Source organism: Stenella coeruleoalba, assembly GCF_951394435.1.
Source record: "Stenella coeruleoalba genome assembly, chromosome: 6".
NCBI lineage: Eukaryota > Metazoa > Chordata > Mammalia > Artiodactyla > Delphinidae > Stenella > Stenella coeruleoalba.
Genome location: NC_137151.1, coordinates 106,298,344 through 106,314,885, shown reverse-complemented (window position 1 = coordinate 106,314,885; position 16,542 = coordinate 106,298,344). Strand labels below are relative to the sequence as shown.

The following is a 16,542-nucleotide window of genomic DNA, read 5'->3' as shown; positions in this document are numbered from 1 at the left end:
TAACAGCAAGGGGGCCTGTAAAATGTGGTCTAGTTATGCACAATGGGACTAACTGTGGAAGAAAAGCATGGATCTTGGTGGACAACCAGCAGTCTCCACAATACTCCTTAAAGAACTTCAAAGGACAGAAAAAAAAAGTCTTCCTTCTAGGACTAAATTCAGTGCTTACTATCAAAGAGTATATAGTGCTATTGGGGAGAAAAGAATCAGTGTAAATTTCTTTCAATGGGCTATAATAATATGCCAGTCGCTGTGGAAAAGAATATAAGTGTAATCAAAATGAGGAGGAGAGGGCTTCCCTGGTGGCACGGTGGTTGAGAGTCCGCCTGCCGATGCAGGGGACACGGGTTCGTGCCCCGGTCCGGGAAGATCCCACATGCCGTGGAGCGGCTGGGCCCGTGTGCCATGACTGCTGAGCCTGCGCGTCCGGAGCCTGTGCTCTGCGACAGGAGAGCCCACAACAGTGAGAGGCCCGCGTACCACAAAGAAAAAAAAAAATGAGGAGGAGAAAATATCAGATTGGGTCAAAATAATCAGAGACCTATAATCATTACTATCGTCACTAATAACCGTCATCTTTCTGTTGGTTTTCTCACTTGCACGTGGGGATAGCCATCATCATCAGTAACAACTTCACACAGAACACAATTTATATCACCTTAGTTAGGTACTACTTATGTAAAATGATAATAGATCCCATAATTACCTACCAATTAACTTAATAATCATTTAGTTCAACACCTGGAGAAGCTGTGGTTCTAGCCTTTGTTTCCTGTGGTGTCTTCTTTCCCTTAAGGATTCAAGCTTAAACTTTCCTCCAGCTTCATTCTTTGACATCATGTTCCAAGAGAAATAAAATTTGTTCTCAAAGAGCAGACAGGTAGAAAAGGATATAATAAGCTAAAAGGAAATATTACAACAATAGTCAAAAAGTTATGTAACAAAAAACGGTCAAAAGTAATACTTTTATTGGGCACAAAATAAGAGACACAAAACCAGCTGTCTAAAATATATACAGAAATTCCAAGTTGTATTTGAAGTAAGGTGTCAGAGGATAGGATTTTTTCGAACTGTTGGTTAGTATATTTAAAATCTCTGAAAACTGAAAGGGATTCTTGCTTCCAGCTAAGACAGAGTAATAGGGAGCAAACTTACTGTCTCACTTGAAACAACCAAAGAGAGGGGGAGAGAGAGAGAGAGAGAGAGAGAGAGAGAGAGAAACCTCTGGAAAAAGTATATAAAACCATGGTCTTCAAGACACTGGATATCAGCCAACAAGGGATGATGATCTTTGAGAGACACAAAACAAATGAGATAAGAAAAATTTGATAAACTGTACTTAATCAAAATAAAAAACTTTGGGGCTTCCCTGGTGGCGCAGTGGTTGAGAGTCCGCCTGCCGATGCAGGGGACACGGGTTCGTGCCCCGGTCCGGGAAGATCCCACATGCCGCAGAGCGGCTGGGCCCGTGAGCCATGGCCGCTGAGCCTGCGCGTCCAGAGCCTGTGCTCCGCAATGGGAGAGGCCGCAACAGTGAGAGGCCGCGTACCGCAAAAAAACAAAAACAAAAATAGAAATAGAAAACTTTGCACCTCAAAGAAGACACAATTGGGGAAAAAAGACAAGCTACACACCGGGAGAAATATTTTCAAAGCAAGTATCTGATAAACAACTTGTATCTATAGAATGTATAGCATTTTCAAAAAAACTCTATATAAAACAAATAGCCAACTAAAAAACAAGGAAAAGACTTGAACAGCCACTTCACAAAAGGAGATACACAAACGGCAAAATGCACATGAAAAGATGTCTAACATCACTAGTCACTAAGTAAATGCAAATGAAAACCACAAAGAGAAGTCACTATACACCTAGCAATATGGCTAAAATTAAAAACACTGATCAAACTAAGTGCTGACAGGATGTTAAGTAACTGGACTCCTCATACATTGCTGGTGGGGAAGTAAAATGGTACAACTTTTTAGGAAAACCGTTCTCCATTTTCTTAAAAATGTTAAAAAAAAATCTACTATTTTATGATCCAACTATTCCATTCCTAGACATTTACCCAAGAGAAAAGAAAGTATATGTCCATGCAAAGACTTGTACACAATTTTTATTGTAGCTTTGTTTCTAGTCACCAAAAACTGGCAACTACTCAAATCAGCAGATGAATGGATAAAGGTATTGTGGTATAGCCAATGGAATACTACTCAGTAATAAAAAGAATGAACTATTGATACTAGCAACAGTGTAGGTGAATCTCAAAATAATTATTCTGAGTGAAAGTCAGTACAAATGAGTATATACTGTGTGGTTCCAATTATATAAAGCTCTAGAAAGTGCAAACTAACCCATAGTGACAGGAAACAGATGAGTGGTTGCCTGGGGATAGGCAAATCAGGAGGGAGGGATTGCCAAAGGGTGCAAAGAAACTCTGGGGGGCAATGGATATTGTTCACTCTCTTAATAGTGGTGATCATTTCTTGAGTGTGTGTGTGTGTGTATATATACATATATATATATATCAACGTGTATCAAATTGCATACTTTAAGTTTGTGCAGTTTATTATATGTCAACTATACCTCAATGAAGCTGCTTAAAAAAATTGGAAGAAAACAATATATCCATGTTTTTAAATTTTTTAAATTGTCTCTTATAATTTGGGAACAAACAGGATCACAATTTGCCATAATTTTCAAATCAGTTCTCTAAGTTGTAACTTTAAACAATTCTCATTAGTCTCTAATTAAAAACCAAATTTTAAAAAGAAGAGACAATTAAAGGACAAAGATTTTCATGAGTAAAGGAAAATACTTTTGAATTTGATATATCGTGTACCTATGTTGAAAAACTCGGTTCTGGAGTTTTTCAGAACTGGAGCTTCAGAAAACCGCCTGGCAAGAGCTGTTCATCCAGAACACTATTCCTCCCCATTTCTTTTTAGTTATTATTCCCACCTCCAAGAAGAACTAAATCTAATTTAAATTCTACCTGATGAGATAAATTAACAACTAAGGAATAAGATTTTATCAGGTAGGGTTGGTAGGCTTTTTTTTTTTCTCTCCCCTCCCCCGCTTCCACCCCCACCCCCCACCCCCACCCCCGCCTCCACCCCCCACTCCCCCACCCCCACCCCCCCCCACCCCCACCGCCAACAACCAATTTTCCCCTCTTGAGGGCAATATGGCTCCCACTGAGCATGCATGTTTTACACAGAGGCAGCTGCCACCAGAACTGTAGCCCTAAAGCCAGGCTTCGGAATAAGCACCCTGGCCTCTTTGGGCTCCTCCCCTGCAGCAGGGAGAGGAGTCTGCCAAACAGTCCAAGGGGTCAGCCCCGGATGCAGAGCAAGGCAGTGAAGAACACAGCATGAAGACCTGGGGGAAGAAAAAAAGTAACCGCCATTGAATTTGTTCAGATTTCTTATAACTTAAATGGGGCAAAATCTTTGGGGGAAGCCTCGTATGTCTTGGTAAGGAACATGAATTTTGTGTCTAGACTTTAAGTTCCAGCTTTGTCCCTCTTTCGTTGAAAAAGCTTAAGGACCATCTTTAAGCTTTCTGAGTCTCAGAGAGTAAAATGGGGCTATGGATATTTATTTCTGGCAGTTGCTTTGAGCATAAACTAAAATAACATATGCAGAGCGCTTAGTGATATGGCTGGCTGGATAAATAATCATTAACTGTAAATTTGAGTGTTTATCATCTGTCCTTCTTTCCTTTCATTCAAAAGTGTCAAGACAGAGACTCTGCCCCATCAAGCTTGTGGTCTAGTCCAGGGTCAGAGGTAGCAATCAAAGTACCAAAACAAAACAGGTTGTTTGAAGGACATTGTTTCGCAAAAGAATGGCCCTGGATACAACAGGGGAAAACTGGTAACATGTCAGTTAGCAGAGTTCTGTGTGACATCTTCTGAATACATTAGTCTCATGTTGAAAAAGTCATTCACAAAATCCTTTAGCCAATTGCTTTGCTCGTATTTTTATTCCAGAGGGAGATCATTAAGTGATACTACAATTTCTACAAGGCTGGTGATTCAGAAAGCTCCATTCTAGCTATTTTTCTAAGCCTTGTAGCCTCATCTGTAAGAGTGAGAGGATAATAGTACTTCCCTCAGAGGGTGCTTGATGGTTGAATGAAAAACTGAATATAAAGTACTTGGTACTGGGTCTGGCTCAGAGAAAGTACTTAGTAAAATCTAGCTGTTTAGATGTATTTCTCCACAGGTACTGAAACCTTTATGACCTTGTTCAGGTGCTGATGCATGCCTTAATTTTTCATGTTTAACGTAGTAATGATTTGAAATATCCATTCCATCTCAGTAAAATTTTTACAGCTAATGAGAGACTATATCAAATTTATCAAGAAAATAGTTTGGCTTAAATTTAGGGATAGTTGTAATTATGCTTTTATTGCTATAATTCAGTTGAATATGTCCTTAATTTTTAATAACGAATTAATCAACAGAAAGAGTGTCTATTGGCCACCTATATCACAGTAGTCTATTGTTAGTATAAAAGTTTACTTAAGAGATAATGTTTATGGTTGTTTTTAAGCACCTGATGCAACCTTCAAAGTTAGCTGCATATAAGATGCTTAAAGTATGTCAATGTAAAAAGATAGAAAATAATTTAAATCCCAAAAATCTTTTAAGTTTTCAAAAAAATTTTCAGCCTTTCAAAATAAACTTTTAAAGCCACCTACATAAAATAAAGCAAGATTGGAAAAAGGAGCAACAGCACACAGAAATAAAAATTTTCTAAGAAACTACTACCTATCTTGGAAAGCTGAAATGTTCTATAATAGAGTTCTGGGTGAGCGGTCCAGCTACCCAGTAGTTTGTTCCACTTTACTAGAAGAATAAGACTCCTTTGCAAAGCCTTTTGGGAGTTACATCACTCTAATGAGAAAAAGCACTTCTGTTAAAAAACAAAGGACACCGATTAAGGCTTTTAAAAGTGCTGATTAAATAATAAACTAACTTAAACTATAAACAAAATGCTGATTAAGTGAAAACTGGCTAGCTTTCAAGGCATAATTTAAAGCCCTTATCAAGGATTTTTTTTTCCCCTGGTTGCAAGGCCCTGTCAATTCTAGACAACTGTCCAGACATTCCACCCATGAGGGCTGTCCATGGGGCAGTTTATTTTTCCTTCTAGCACCTGTGCTTAATGAGTAGCGGTTTTGCAAGCTCGGCTGTTTTCAAGGGAAGATAGGAAGGATTTCATGCCCCCCAAATAAAATCAAGATAAGAAACAAAACTACTGTAATTTATCTCCATTCAACCTACCCACAGAAGACCATGAAATAGTAAAAGACACTGCAGGCCCTTAAGGCAGAAAGTTCCAAAGGTCACCTAATCAATGGCCTCGCCTCCAACAGAACTGAAAGAGATTAAGAACAGGATAAAAGCCCAAGGTTTTCAGGAAAAACAGCCCACCTTCATTTAAATGTAACCCTTGGGGTCAAGAAGTTACTTTGTATCAGGGATGAGATTTTTTTGTTTTTCAATAGGCAAGAGATTTGACTAGGACAGTTATTGTCTCTCATGTGTGTATTCCTCTTAAAGAAAAGCCATTCTTCACTTAGAAACAAAACTGGCTTTTCAAACTTATCCCTTAAGTTGTTTTGATTTCAATCCTTTCTAAATGACTGGCTCCGATAAATTTGTTTTGTGCTTAACCATAATTTCAACAAATGAAGTCAATTCACTTCAGATTTCCATAATTGCACATGCTCCTCATTAACCTTCTCCAGTAACAAAACATCCAAATAACACCCCCAAACTCACAAATATATGTGCTCCTTTTTGTTACTGAACTTTTTTTTTTTTTTTTTTTTTTTTTTTTTTGTGCGGTACGCGGGGGCCTCTCACTGTTGTGTCCTCTCCCGTTGTGGAGCACAGGCTCCGGACGCGCAGGCTCCGGACGCACAGGCTCAGCGGCCATGGCTCACGGGCCCAGCCGATCCGCGGCATGTGGGATCTTCCCGGACCGGGGCACGAACCCGCGTCTCCTGCAGCGGCAGGCGGACTCTCAACCACTGCACCACCAGGGAAGCCCTGAACATTTAAGTTTACCTGGGTTCTGAGAAAATTCTATCTCGATGGCAAGTCCAAATAGAAACAAGGCACAGTCGTAAATAAAGATTTGTTCTGTCTCTACCACATGCGTGGCGTCACACAAATAGTAGGTTTTGTCAGAGGTTACTGGTGTAGAAGAAAGAATCCACTACTGTTTTAAAGGCAAACTTCCTCTTAGAAAAATGAAGAAATGAGGGCACCCTGCATATGCTGCAGCCACTTGAGTGCATGTCACTGAAACAAAATCAGAAGATGGTACAATACAAGTAAAAGAAGAATAAAGAAATCCTACGTTTCAATCGATGTTTTAAAAACTTTTTTGGAGTGTAATTTACATACCATAAAATTCACCCATTTTAAGTGTACAACTCGGTGATTTTCAGTAACTTTACCAAGTTAAGCAGCCACCACGACGATCTACTTTTAGCACATGTATTTTCATCACCCCAGTAAGATTCCCTGTGCCCATTGACAGCTAATTCCCATGCCTAGCCCCAGCTCCAGGCACCTACGAATCTACTTTTGTCACATTTCCTTCTCGAAATTGAGATGAGAAGAAGAAATCCAATGATATATCCTACAAACAGGAGGACACCATTTGCTGAAGAACCCATCCTGTCAAAATAGTCTTCAGATTTCTTAAGGGAGTGCAAGGGAATCTTGGACACGAGGCATACCTAGTTTGAACAGGGTCAGAGTGGAGAGATTTAATTATCTCTCCAGTTAGAGATATAGACTTACGCAATTACAAGGGGCTTTGATAATGAAAGAATACTGTGATAAGCCTTGCTATCTAAGAAAATGTTTCTGTCTCCAAAGAAAAAAGAAGAGTCACTTTCAAGTAAAAGGGTGAACTCTCAAGCATTTCTATAAAATTCAGTCAGTATATTGTTATATTTTTGCTTCTGAGACATTAGAAATATACCATGTCCTTAAGCAAATTATATTTCAATGGATTGTAATATCAGTTTCTTCTGAAATGTAAGTCACTTGGGCTTTTTTCCTCCAAGCTCTCTTGTGTATATTATTCTAATGTATTTTGAGTACAGTAAATATATCAAACTATCATGGTTTTGGTTGACAAAATACATTTCTAACCATTTATTTCCTTCCCCCAGAATCTACGTATTTTAAGAAAGCATTAGCTTCAGGTTTACCTTGCTTACATCCTGATTTCCAGGTACCCTTCCCTCTGGAAGGAACACCCAGCTTCCTAGAAATATACTAAGAATTTTACAAGGGGCCCTTTTAATTTGAAAAAGAAAACTGCTTTGTCAAGTGATGATGAGAAATCGGGGGGGGGGGGGGAACAACAGAAAAAACCCTCTAACCCAGACAAGACTCTAAATTTGGGGAAATCTGTGGCACTCTTTCAACTTGCAAAATTGGTCACAAAGATGCCTCAAGAAGTTACTTTACACTGCTTGTAGGAAACTGATATCTGCTGTGTGGTTTTTTCCCCCCTTTAATTCCCTGTGTTAATAAAAGCAAATGTTAGTTTTGTGTCTTTGATGTGTCGGTATTTTATAGACCAGAGTTCAAATTACCCCATGGCAGTCGCTGAAGGCAGAACTTTTGGAGAAAAGCAATCACAGAAACAAACGTATTTGGCTAGCAGCGTTCATAGATTCTCAAAGCAAACGGGAGGTCTGCACTAGGAACCTAACTAGGAGGCAAAGCTTTGAGTTTCGATCTCTCAGGAGTTACCGAAGAAAGTTGAGGACTCCTTTTGAAGATCTTTAAAAAGCACGTATGACTTGTGTTTGTCTGTAAAAAGGACTGATGTGATGAGTTGCTAAATGCTAGAGACTTCTCAGATTCCCTTTCTATCCTGTGCCTTTAGAGGGAAAGAAAAGGAAATCTTAAATGGGAACTTTCCATATTCTTGGAGTAAGTAACATTTTGGAAAAAAAAAAAGTCTGGCAACGGGGCTGGGGGAGGGGAATTCTGTGATGAGACCGATGTCCACCAAACGAAAATGCCAAATAAAATCAAGGAAGGGACTGTAGGAAGGAAAGACTGGAAACGGTCTTTTCTCAGCTTTTAAGGACTCAAGGATCTCTGCTTTGTGTAACGGGCGCGGTGAACATGGGCAAGGACACCACCATCTTTCTCCGAGGTCGGTCCAACTTTTCAGTTTTCAGTGGTAACAGGCATCCCATCCCCGGGAAAAGAAGACTTTCTTGCATATTTGGAAAAAAGCAAACTGCTGCTCTGTCCTTTCAAAAGAAACCTCGTTCTCTGAATTACCCCCGGATCCGTCAAGCGCCCCGCAGAACTCCTGGTACTAAGTAAAAGCTCATTAAAAGGATCGTTTCTCCCTCCTGCCCCCCAGCTAAAACGTCCTCAGAACCGGGCAGGCACAGCGTTTAGAAGGGGAGAAGTCTTGAACAGGAAACTGTGAAGGCAAAGAGAGTCTCCAGTCAGTGCACAGTAAACCAAAGAAAGGGAACGGAGTGAAGGCCAGCCGCGCCCTGGGACGGCAAAGTCTACATTCCTACAGCTGCAAGGTGGTGGCTACTTTATGGTTTTACCCTCCCCCTCGAACTGCACTCCAGTGAGCAGAGACTTTTTTTCCAGAGGAGACGCAATGTCCTCAACCACCCCCACTCCCCGCCGCCAACCCCAATAAAATAGAAAAAGGAAGCGGGGTTGGGGGGGGTTGGACTTGCGACCCCTTTGCTACACACGACTCCAGCCCCTCCCTTTCCTCCCAGTCAACCCCTTTCTAGCCGCTTCCCAATCCCTCCGCCTTTGCTCCCCAAAAGTTTGATGACCGCAAAGGAAACAGAAAAAAGTTCTCTTGCCCAATCCTGGCGGGCGATCAGCATCTCTTTTGTTCGAGGAGAACCCACAGCCCCCCTGACGTCACCCGGAGCCCGGGCCAATCCGCGCGCGGTCGGCGGCGGCGGCGGCGGCGAGAGGAGGGTGGGGGGAGTCGAGCCGGTCCCTCCTCCCCAGCGCCCAGGGCCTCGCGGGGGGCGGGAAGGGACAGTCCCATATAAACCCCGGCCCTCTGGGCTCGGCCGCTCGCGCCGGCTGCGCTTTTCAGGGCAGGAGAGAGAGCGCTAGGCGCGAGCGGGGGAGAGGGGATCTGCAGCCACAACTTCTTTCGTCCTCTCCTTCCCCTGTGTACCTCTACCCTTCCCTTTCCCCATCCTCCAGCCCTTACCTTCTTGGCGGCACTGAAAGGGACTCCGCCCGCAGGTTGCGAAGGGAACCAAACTTGGTGGCGAGTTGCCTCACCGTCTGAAGATGCTCGGGGATCCGGGGCCCCGGTTGCTGCTGCTGCTGACCGTCCTGTTCCTGGGGACAGCGGTGCCCTCCACTGGAGCCTCGAAGAGCAAGAGACAGGCTCAGCAGGTCGTTCAGCCCCAGTCCCCGTTGGCTGTCAGCCAAAGCAAGCGTGAGTACTGACCTCGGGCTGAAACAGGCTGTTGCAGGGATGGGACCCGTAAAGCCAACCGAAGTTGTGGCTGAAGTTTTGCGCGCGCGCGCGCGTGTGGAGAGTGTGCACTCCTTAATGAGAGAAACCGGCTGGGGAACCAAAAGACTTGCTTTGAGCAGGCTGGTTCTGAGGGCCTAGAATAAGATAATGCCTTGGAGAACAGGGGCTCTGCGAGGTCCCGCAGTGCTCTTACCAACTCAGGTCTAAGTCCTATGAATTCAGGAAAACTTGCCTTTAAAGAGAAAATGATGTATGCCTTTAAACTTTCCATGTGGGATTACTGTGGGGTTAAACGTTTTCAAAATGGGGGTGAGGAGACGGTAGCTAAATAACTGTGTTGTTCCTACTTTGAATGAGATGTTACTGGTTCAGATTGCATCCTGAGGCCCCCAGGATGCTTCTCCAAGAAGAGGGGTCAGAAATCCTCTTCCAGTTTTTCAGACACACCCTCCCTTTTCCTTGGCTAAAGGAAACTGCTGAATGTTGCCCTTCTTGACTTATTACCCCCAAAGAGCACTGAAATTCCTTGCATGTTTTAAAATGTAGTTCCCAGTTATCTGCTTTTCAAAATGTTTCCACGCCTTTGATGCAGACCCCTGGCCAGATGGAAATGACATCATTGTATAACATTTAACTAAGTCGGAAGAAAAACAAAAGGAATAACCAAATATCTATGTGTGCAAATTTGCGGTTAACTCTTTAGATATCTAGTTGCTTTTAATTCTCCTGGTGCTCTGATGGTTAACTTTTTCCCCTACATTTGTTGCTTAGGCTCATCAGTTTAGTTGTGCAAGAAAATTCCATCATTTGGAAAAAAGAAGGATGCAAATTTAGTGACTTTTCCCTTTAATTCTTTATAGCTGGTTGTTATGACAATGGGAAACACTATCAGATAAACCAACAATGGGAGCGCACCTACCTGGGCAGTGCCTTGGTCTGCACCTGTTATGGAGGGAGCCGGGGCTTTAACTGCGAGAGCAAGCCTGAACGTAAGTGGGGGCAGGGGGAGCCTGTCTTGTACTTAATATCTTCTCATAGATGGAGAAGTAGTGCCTGTTAATTAAAGTTAGCATTAGTAATAAAATTACATTCACCATTTCCCCAATAGAATTATTTGTCATTTCCTCTTGAAAAATGTTTAATAACTGCTTATATTTGCTTTTCACATGTTCCTTTTACCTTTAAAACAATAGAACAAATGTATCTCAAAGTAGTTCCCAGAGTCTTTTTTTGGGGTTTTACTTTCCCAAAGCCTTTGATGAAAAAAAAAAAAGAAAAATGTCGTGTGTTCCTGCTTCCTCCAAAAAAAAAAAAATGATTATAACATTTTATTAGAAAGTAATTTCAAATCTTAAACTGTAAAATTATGGGACAGAAAACACTTTGGGCAGTACATTGTAAAGTGATTTGTCCCCTGCAGTTCAACATAAAATCATTAACCACTTCAAAGTTGTCCTTCCTTTATGACCCTTGATATATTTCTTGTAAATTATGGCAACTCCTACAGAGAAGCACTGATGAGGCTAAAATGGAAATAGTAGGATTAATAACTGACAGTGCCTGGGGAGGGGCGGGAGGAGGGGCTCTTCAGATTGTTTATTTTTATGTGGACCTTGGTTTGACTTTCTGAGCCAGAGAGGTGAATCCAAAGCCCTTCCTTCACAATCTAGCCGGTCCTAAGGTCATACGTTATGGCTTTTTCCTAAGGGCCTGAGAATCCTTTCCAATGGCTATTCATTTCCAGAAAATTAGAGAACTTGTCAAAGATTGAAAACTGAGGCTTTATTAGAGCCTAGGGTAAAATCGAGATCTCCCACGTCAATTTTTTTTAAACTTTCCGTTTGCCCCTTGCTACTCATAGAATGGAAAAGTGAGTTTTCCTTTGGATGGGAGTAGTGAAAGAGAAAAGCTTTTACATATGTAAGGCTCATGTGAACTTTCCTTCTCCCCTCAGCTGAAGAGACTTGCTTTGACAAGTACACCGGGAACACTTACCGGGTGGGCGACACTTACGAGCGCCCTAAGGACTCCATGATCTGGGACTGCACCTGCATTGGGGCTGGGCGAGGGAGAATAAGCTGCACCATTGCAAGTAAGAATGGCCTTCTGTCAAGGGATGCTAAAATAGCACAATATGAATTTTTCCGTTACCATCACTGTCACCTTCTGTTATCCATGACTGGGTATTCCTAATTTGGGGATTACCCTAGGTGACCAGGCAGTTTTCTGTGGCCACCCGACTGGTTCCTGTGCTTCTGGAAGATGGCTCTGAGCATAGGTGGAGTCAGTGTTTAGTCTGTGTGCATTTATGAGTGTGTGTGTGTGTGTGTGTGTGTGTGTGTGTGTACACGTGTACATACATAACATAACCACGTGGATTTCTTGGGTTCCATTGCATTCTTAGATGAGTTGCCCATTTTACGTTATCTGGGCATCTTCAAGCCAGACTGACCATGTGGTGATCTGCAGTGATTGGGAAGATGGTCACGAAGAGCGAATTAACCACTGTGTGGTCTGCTCTTCTTGTTTGCAATGCCCAGACCTCTTGGATCTCACAGAAACAGTCTGATTTCTTTGTAACCAATAGTTTATGCCCGGGAAGCAGATCTCTCTATTCCCAGGAATAATATGGAATGATTAGCCTGATAGTGTTTCCAGGGTACTCTGGGATCTGGACTGACTCTCAGCAATTCTAGTTTAGCTAAGTCAAACTTTCCAGTATGATTCATTGGGTTACCAATAGATTCTATTAACATAGCATTTAGTTTTTTTTTAATCCATCGTTGTATAAAGTCACTTGATGGCTCTGTTGAAAAGACAAATCAGCCTCTTGTGAAGAAGCCCAATCAGCCTTTCCCATATTTAATGTCAGGCTTTATCCAAGTGTACTGGTAAATCTTAAGAGTCAGTGTCCCATAGCGTTTACAGTCTAGTGGACAGTTTAACCTTTGCATGTGCCCTTGTGTTAAATAGCCTAGAAAAGTACCCAGATTTCCACACTTGCTATATATACATCTTTTTCTTTCCATCAAAATGACATTTCTAGGGTGAAATACAGACTCTCCACATCCTGAAAGCTGGAATGCTAGACCTGATGTGGCTTTTTTCATTGAATTAGTCTCAGACTTAACCCGCTGTGTATGTGAGAGGCCATGCCTGGCAACCTTTCTTTTCTGCTTTAGAACCCAATTTCCTGTGATCTCTCTGGGGAACCAGGATTTATGTCTCCTTTCTTTGCCATTCAAATTTTCTCTGTGGTTTCCCATTGTGCTTAAACAAGACATTTAATTGAATGACCCAAAGTGACCAGACCTGTTAGCTTTTCCCCTGTCTCTGATGGGAAAGCTGTTCTCTTACTTTGGCTAACCTAAGTGCCTGTCCTGGTTGGAACATGAGACTTTTCTTAAAAATATTTTCTAGACCACTCTCTCTAACATTGGCTTTTTATCTTGAACAGACCGCTGCCATGAAGGGGGTCAGTCCTACAAGATTGGTGACACCTGGAGGAGACCACACGAGACTGGTGGTTACATGTTGGAGTGTGTGTGTCTCGGTAACGGGAAAGGAGAATGGACCTGCAAACCCATAGGTGTGTGACTCCTGGGCATGAATGAAGGGTGGGGAGGCACAGCTAAAATATTGGGTTGAGCCAAAATCTACTTGGACAAGATATATGAATTCCAATAAAAAAGATAACAAACTGAGAATTCTATTTCAAATAATGAAATCTTATTAATCCATAGTCTTCTTAAAGGAATCAGATCAAAAAGTACCAACCATGTATAGATGTCTTAATTTTGTTTCAAAAACACAAGATAGAGTTGAAAGATTTAGGGAGAAGTCATTTGTTTTCTCTAAGATCTGATTTCAGATTCCTCCTTGGTCAAGATGACAGTTATTTAAAAGAAAAAAAAAATGACACTTTTGACATATTTCTTTATTGGAACGCACTGGACAAAAACACGATATGGTGTGTGCTGTGTCATCCCCTTGGTCATTTTTTGTCAAAATAAAAATTGCTGAGTTTCTTTTTGTGTCAATCCTCAGCTGAATTCTATTGATACAAATCTAAAAGTTTTTGACTATAAATTTTATTCTGATTGAGCTCTAATTCAGCGGCTTTTATTTTTCTTTGTGTTGTCTCTGTTTTTACAGCAATCCAAATTTTAAATAGCTTTCTTGTCATTTTATTTAGGCATTAATAATTGGTCTTTCATAATTAAGGTTGGAATTTTGCATATTTACTCTCCCTCTGGATACATACATAGATCTTTTTCACTCAAAATACTGGTGTGAATAATGGTACTAGCGGAAAATATACAGTCCATGGACTTATTAGGAGAACAGAATTTCTGCCTGCCAACTTGGCTTGAGCTTTCTTTCGCTTTGGTTACACAATGTGCTTAGTTACAGGGCGTGCCTTTCTTTTTGAACAGAGTACCACTTAAAAAAATGTGGCTGGATTTTTGCTTACACAGTACAATTTAAATTACAGGGAAACTGCCCAATTCAAAATAACCCCTTTTTTTTCTGTTTTTCTTTCAAATTCCCCTACAGCTGAGAAATGTTTTGATCACGCTGCTGGGACTTCCTACGTTGTCGGGGAGACCTGGGAAAAGCCTTATCAAGGCTGGATGATGGTGGATTGTACTTGTCTGGGAGAAGGCAGTGGACGCATCACCTGTACCTCCAGGAGTATGTTTTAGATCTTTATGTTAAAGATGAGACCAGGCGTTGTGTTCTGGATTCCTAGAGAGAATTGTCATGTGATGTCACTTAGAACACATCCATTTCCACCAACGTGGTAACATTTGGATGTCAAGAAAAATTCCATAAGCAACTTACTTTGCTTCTTCAAAGAAGACTAAATTAAAAAAAAAAAAAAAACTTAGTTCAATAAGGTCTTAGGTTATCAGCTACTGAGGAAAAAACCTTAATATGCATTTAAATGCCAAATGTGCTGTGGACCTGAAGATTAGTTGCAAATGTTTCATCTAAAGTATCACTGAGATATTTTCTAAGTAGCAAAGAAATCGTTAAAATAACAAGCAAATGCATCTTTGGGCATGTGGGTGCTCTTGACATAGAAAGGAGCTAAAGCTCTAAAGTTTTTGGTTTCCTTCTATGTTTGAAATTTAAATAAGGTGTATTCATTGACAAAATTGATGAAAATAAAAGGTACTTACCCCATAGGTTAAAATTATGTGTTTATTCTAGGGTTAAGGACGGTGTCTCTTTAGGTTTACCAGTGCTGTGAAGAAGCTACCCTCTGGTATCTCTGCTGCTCTAAGACTGCCCTGGAGCCTTACTTGTTGCCTTAGGGGTTCAAAGCTCCTTTTGTGAAATTTCAAACCAATAGTGATTATAGAGTTTGCTAAGCAAAACAGCCATTAGCTATCGATGTTATAAATACATTTAAAATCAAATCTAAATAATTTTGAACATATTTTATTTATCCAGCTTAAAGCACTTAGCCATATTAACATGTTCATCATCCAAATTTGAATTCTTTGCAAGCAAAAAATTGTCTTTCCTGAAAAGTGATAACAATTCTAACCAAATAGTTCCCAGAACCTTCCAGTTCATTAAATCTTTTGCATTTAAAATTTTATTATGATTCTCAGACTTCCAAGACCTTGGAGGCAATGTTTTAGCTTAAGACAAATTAGATGTTTGACTTAAATTCTTATCTATTATTTAAAACTCTTCTAATAGCAAGTTGGGAAAAGTTTCTCAAAGAAAAGTCATTTATTCCATGAAATTGTATAAGCCCCTACTTTATACAAGATGGTATAGGGATGCAAAAATGAATTGGACATTAACCCAGCTTTCAAAGAGCACTTAGTAAGTAGGTCAGAGTGATGAGAAAGGCTTATACATATTCACATTCTACAAAGCACAGTATTAAGGACTTCAAGACAAATACTGAAATAGTGCAATGGAAGTTCAGGGGAAGACATCACTTTTAGCTGGGAATTTGGGGAAAAGTGTAACCAGCAATGATATCTTTATTTAGACTTCTGCTGTGGTGGGAGATCAATGTGGGTGTGTATTTGTGTGAACTTACATTAACTAATTATTTTTTCTCTAACCCAGTGCAATGATTTTCTGATTCACAAACAAATCAAATCCTCTCTACTCACATTGTAGCATATGGGCAAAGCTGGATTATAATTGAAACAATCTATTTGCCAGATAATTGAACACATAGACGAGTAGTAATTTAGTTACAAATTATCATTTTATATTAATAATCCCACTTTTCCGTCAGAGAGTTAACACCGAGCAATTCAAAAGAGGCCATTTTGTTATTGATGTTAAATAGATGTTTGTTTGTGGAGGGGGGGTGGGACCAGGGGAGAGAATAGTTTAGTTGGTAGAAGAGGTTGGTAGTCCCCTGAATTGTTTTACATAACAAATGAAGAAAGAGATGCTGCTATCTTTTAACTGCTCCTTTGGGGCAGTTGGGGGAGACCCTTTGAGACCTACCTGCCTCCCTATTGTTCCTAGTTTTCTAAAGAGAGTCCCCTATGGAAAGGCAGGCTGTATACAATAATGACTATGAGAAAGCCCGGAGAGCCTGAGAAGGAAAGAGAGGGGAGACTAGAAAGCCAGAGGATGAATTTGGTCAAATGAACAATGTGAAAACAATGTAGTGAATGAAAGGTTTGACTTTTACCAAATTTAATGAATTGAATGAATGAATGAAGATTTAATGAATGAAAAAAATTGTTTTGGCAGACAGAGAAGTGGAACTAGACTACATCATACAGCTCCCTTCACACTGTTTCAAATGCAATCCCATCTTTCAGAAGTTAACACCCGCGGCACCACAGCTGAATATAAACGTATCATCCAAAAACAGCACCAAACTTGAAACAACTCTTTTTTTTAAATTTTTATTAGAGTACAGTTGACTTATACAGTGTTGTGTTACTTTCAGGTATACAGCAAAGTAACATACATATACATATATCCACTCTTTTTCAGATTCTTTCCCCATATAGGT

General features: G+C 40.7%; 1 protein-coding gene across 1 annotated transcript in view; it reads left to right on the top strand.

Moving 5' to 3' along the window:
* Nucleotides 1–9,047: 9,047 nt before the first annotated feature.
* The window catches only part of FN1 (fibronectin 1), a 68,362-nt gene continuing 60,867 nt past the window's right edge, over nt 9,048–16,542 (top strand). Inside the window, exons 1-5 of the mRNA XM_079924367.1 lie at nt 9,048–9,491; nt 10,394–10,522; nt 11,488–11,625; nt 12,991–13,122; nt 14,091–14,228. Coding sequence (XP_079780493.1) covers nt 9,341–9,491; nt 10,394–10,522; nt 11,488–11,625; nt 12,991–13,122; nt 14,091–14,228 — 688 coding nt within the window. The 5' untranslated portion in view covers nt 9,048–9,340. The remainder of the gene's footprint in view (nt 9,492–10,393; nt 10,523–11,487; nt 11,626–12,990; nt 13,123–14,090; nt 14,229–16,542) is intronic.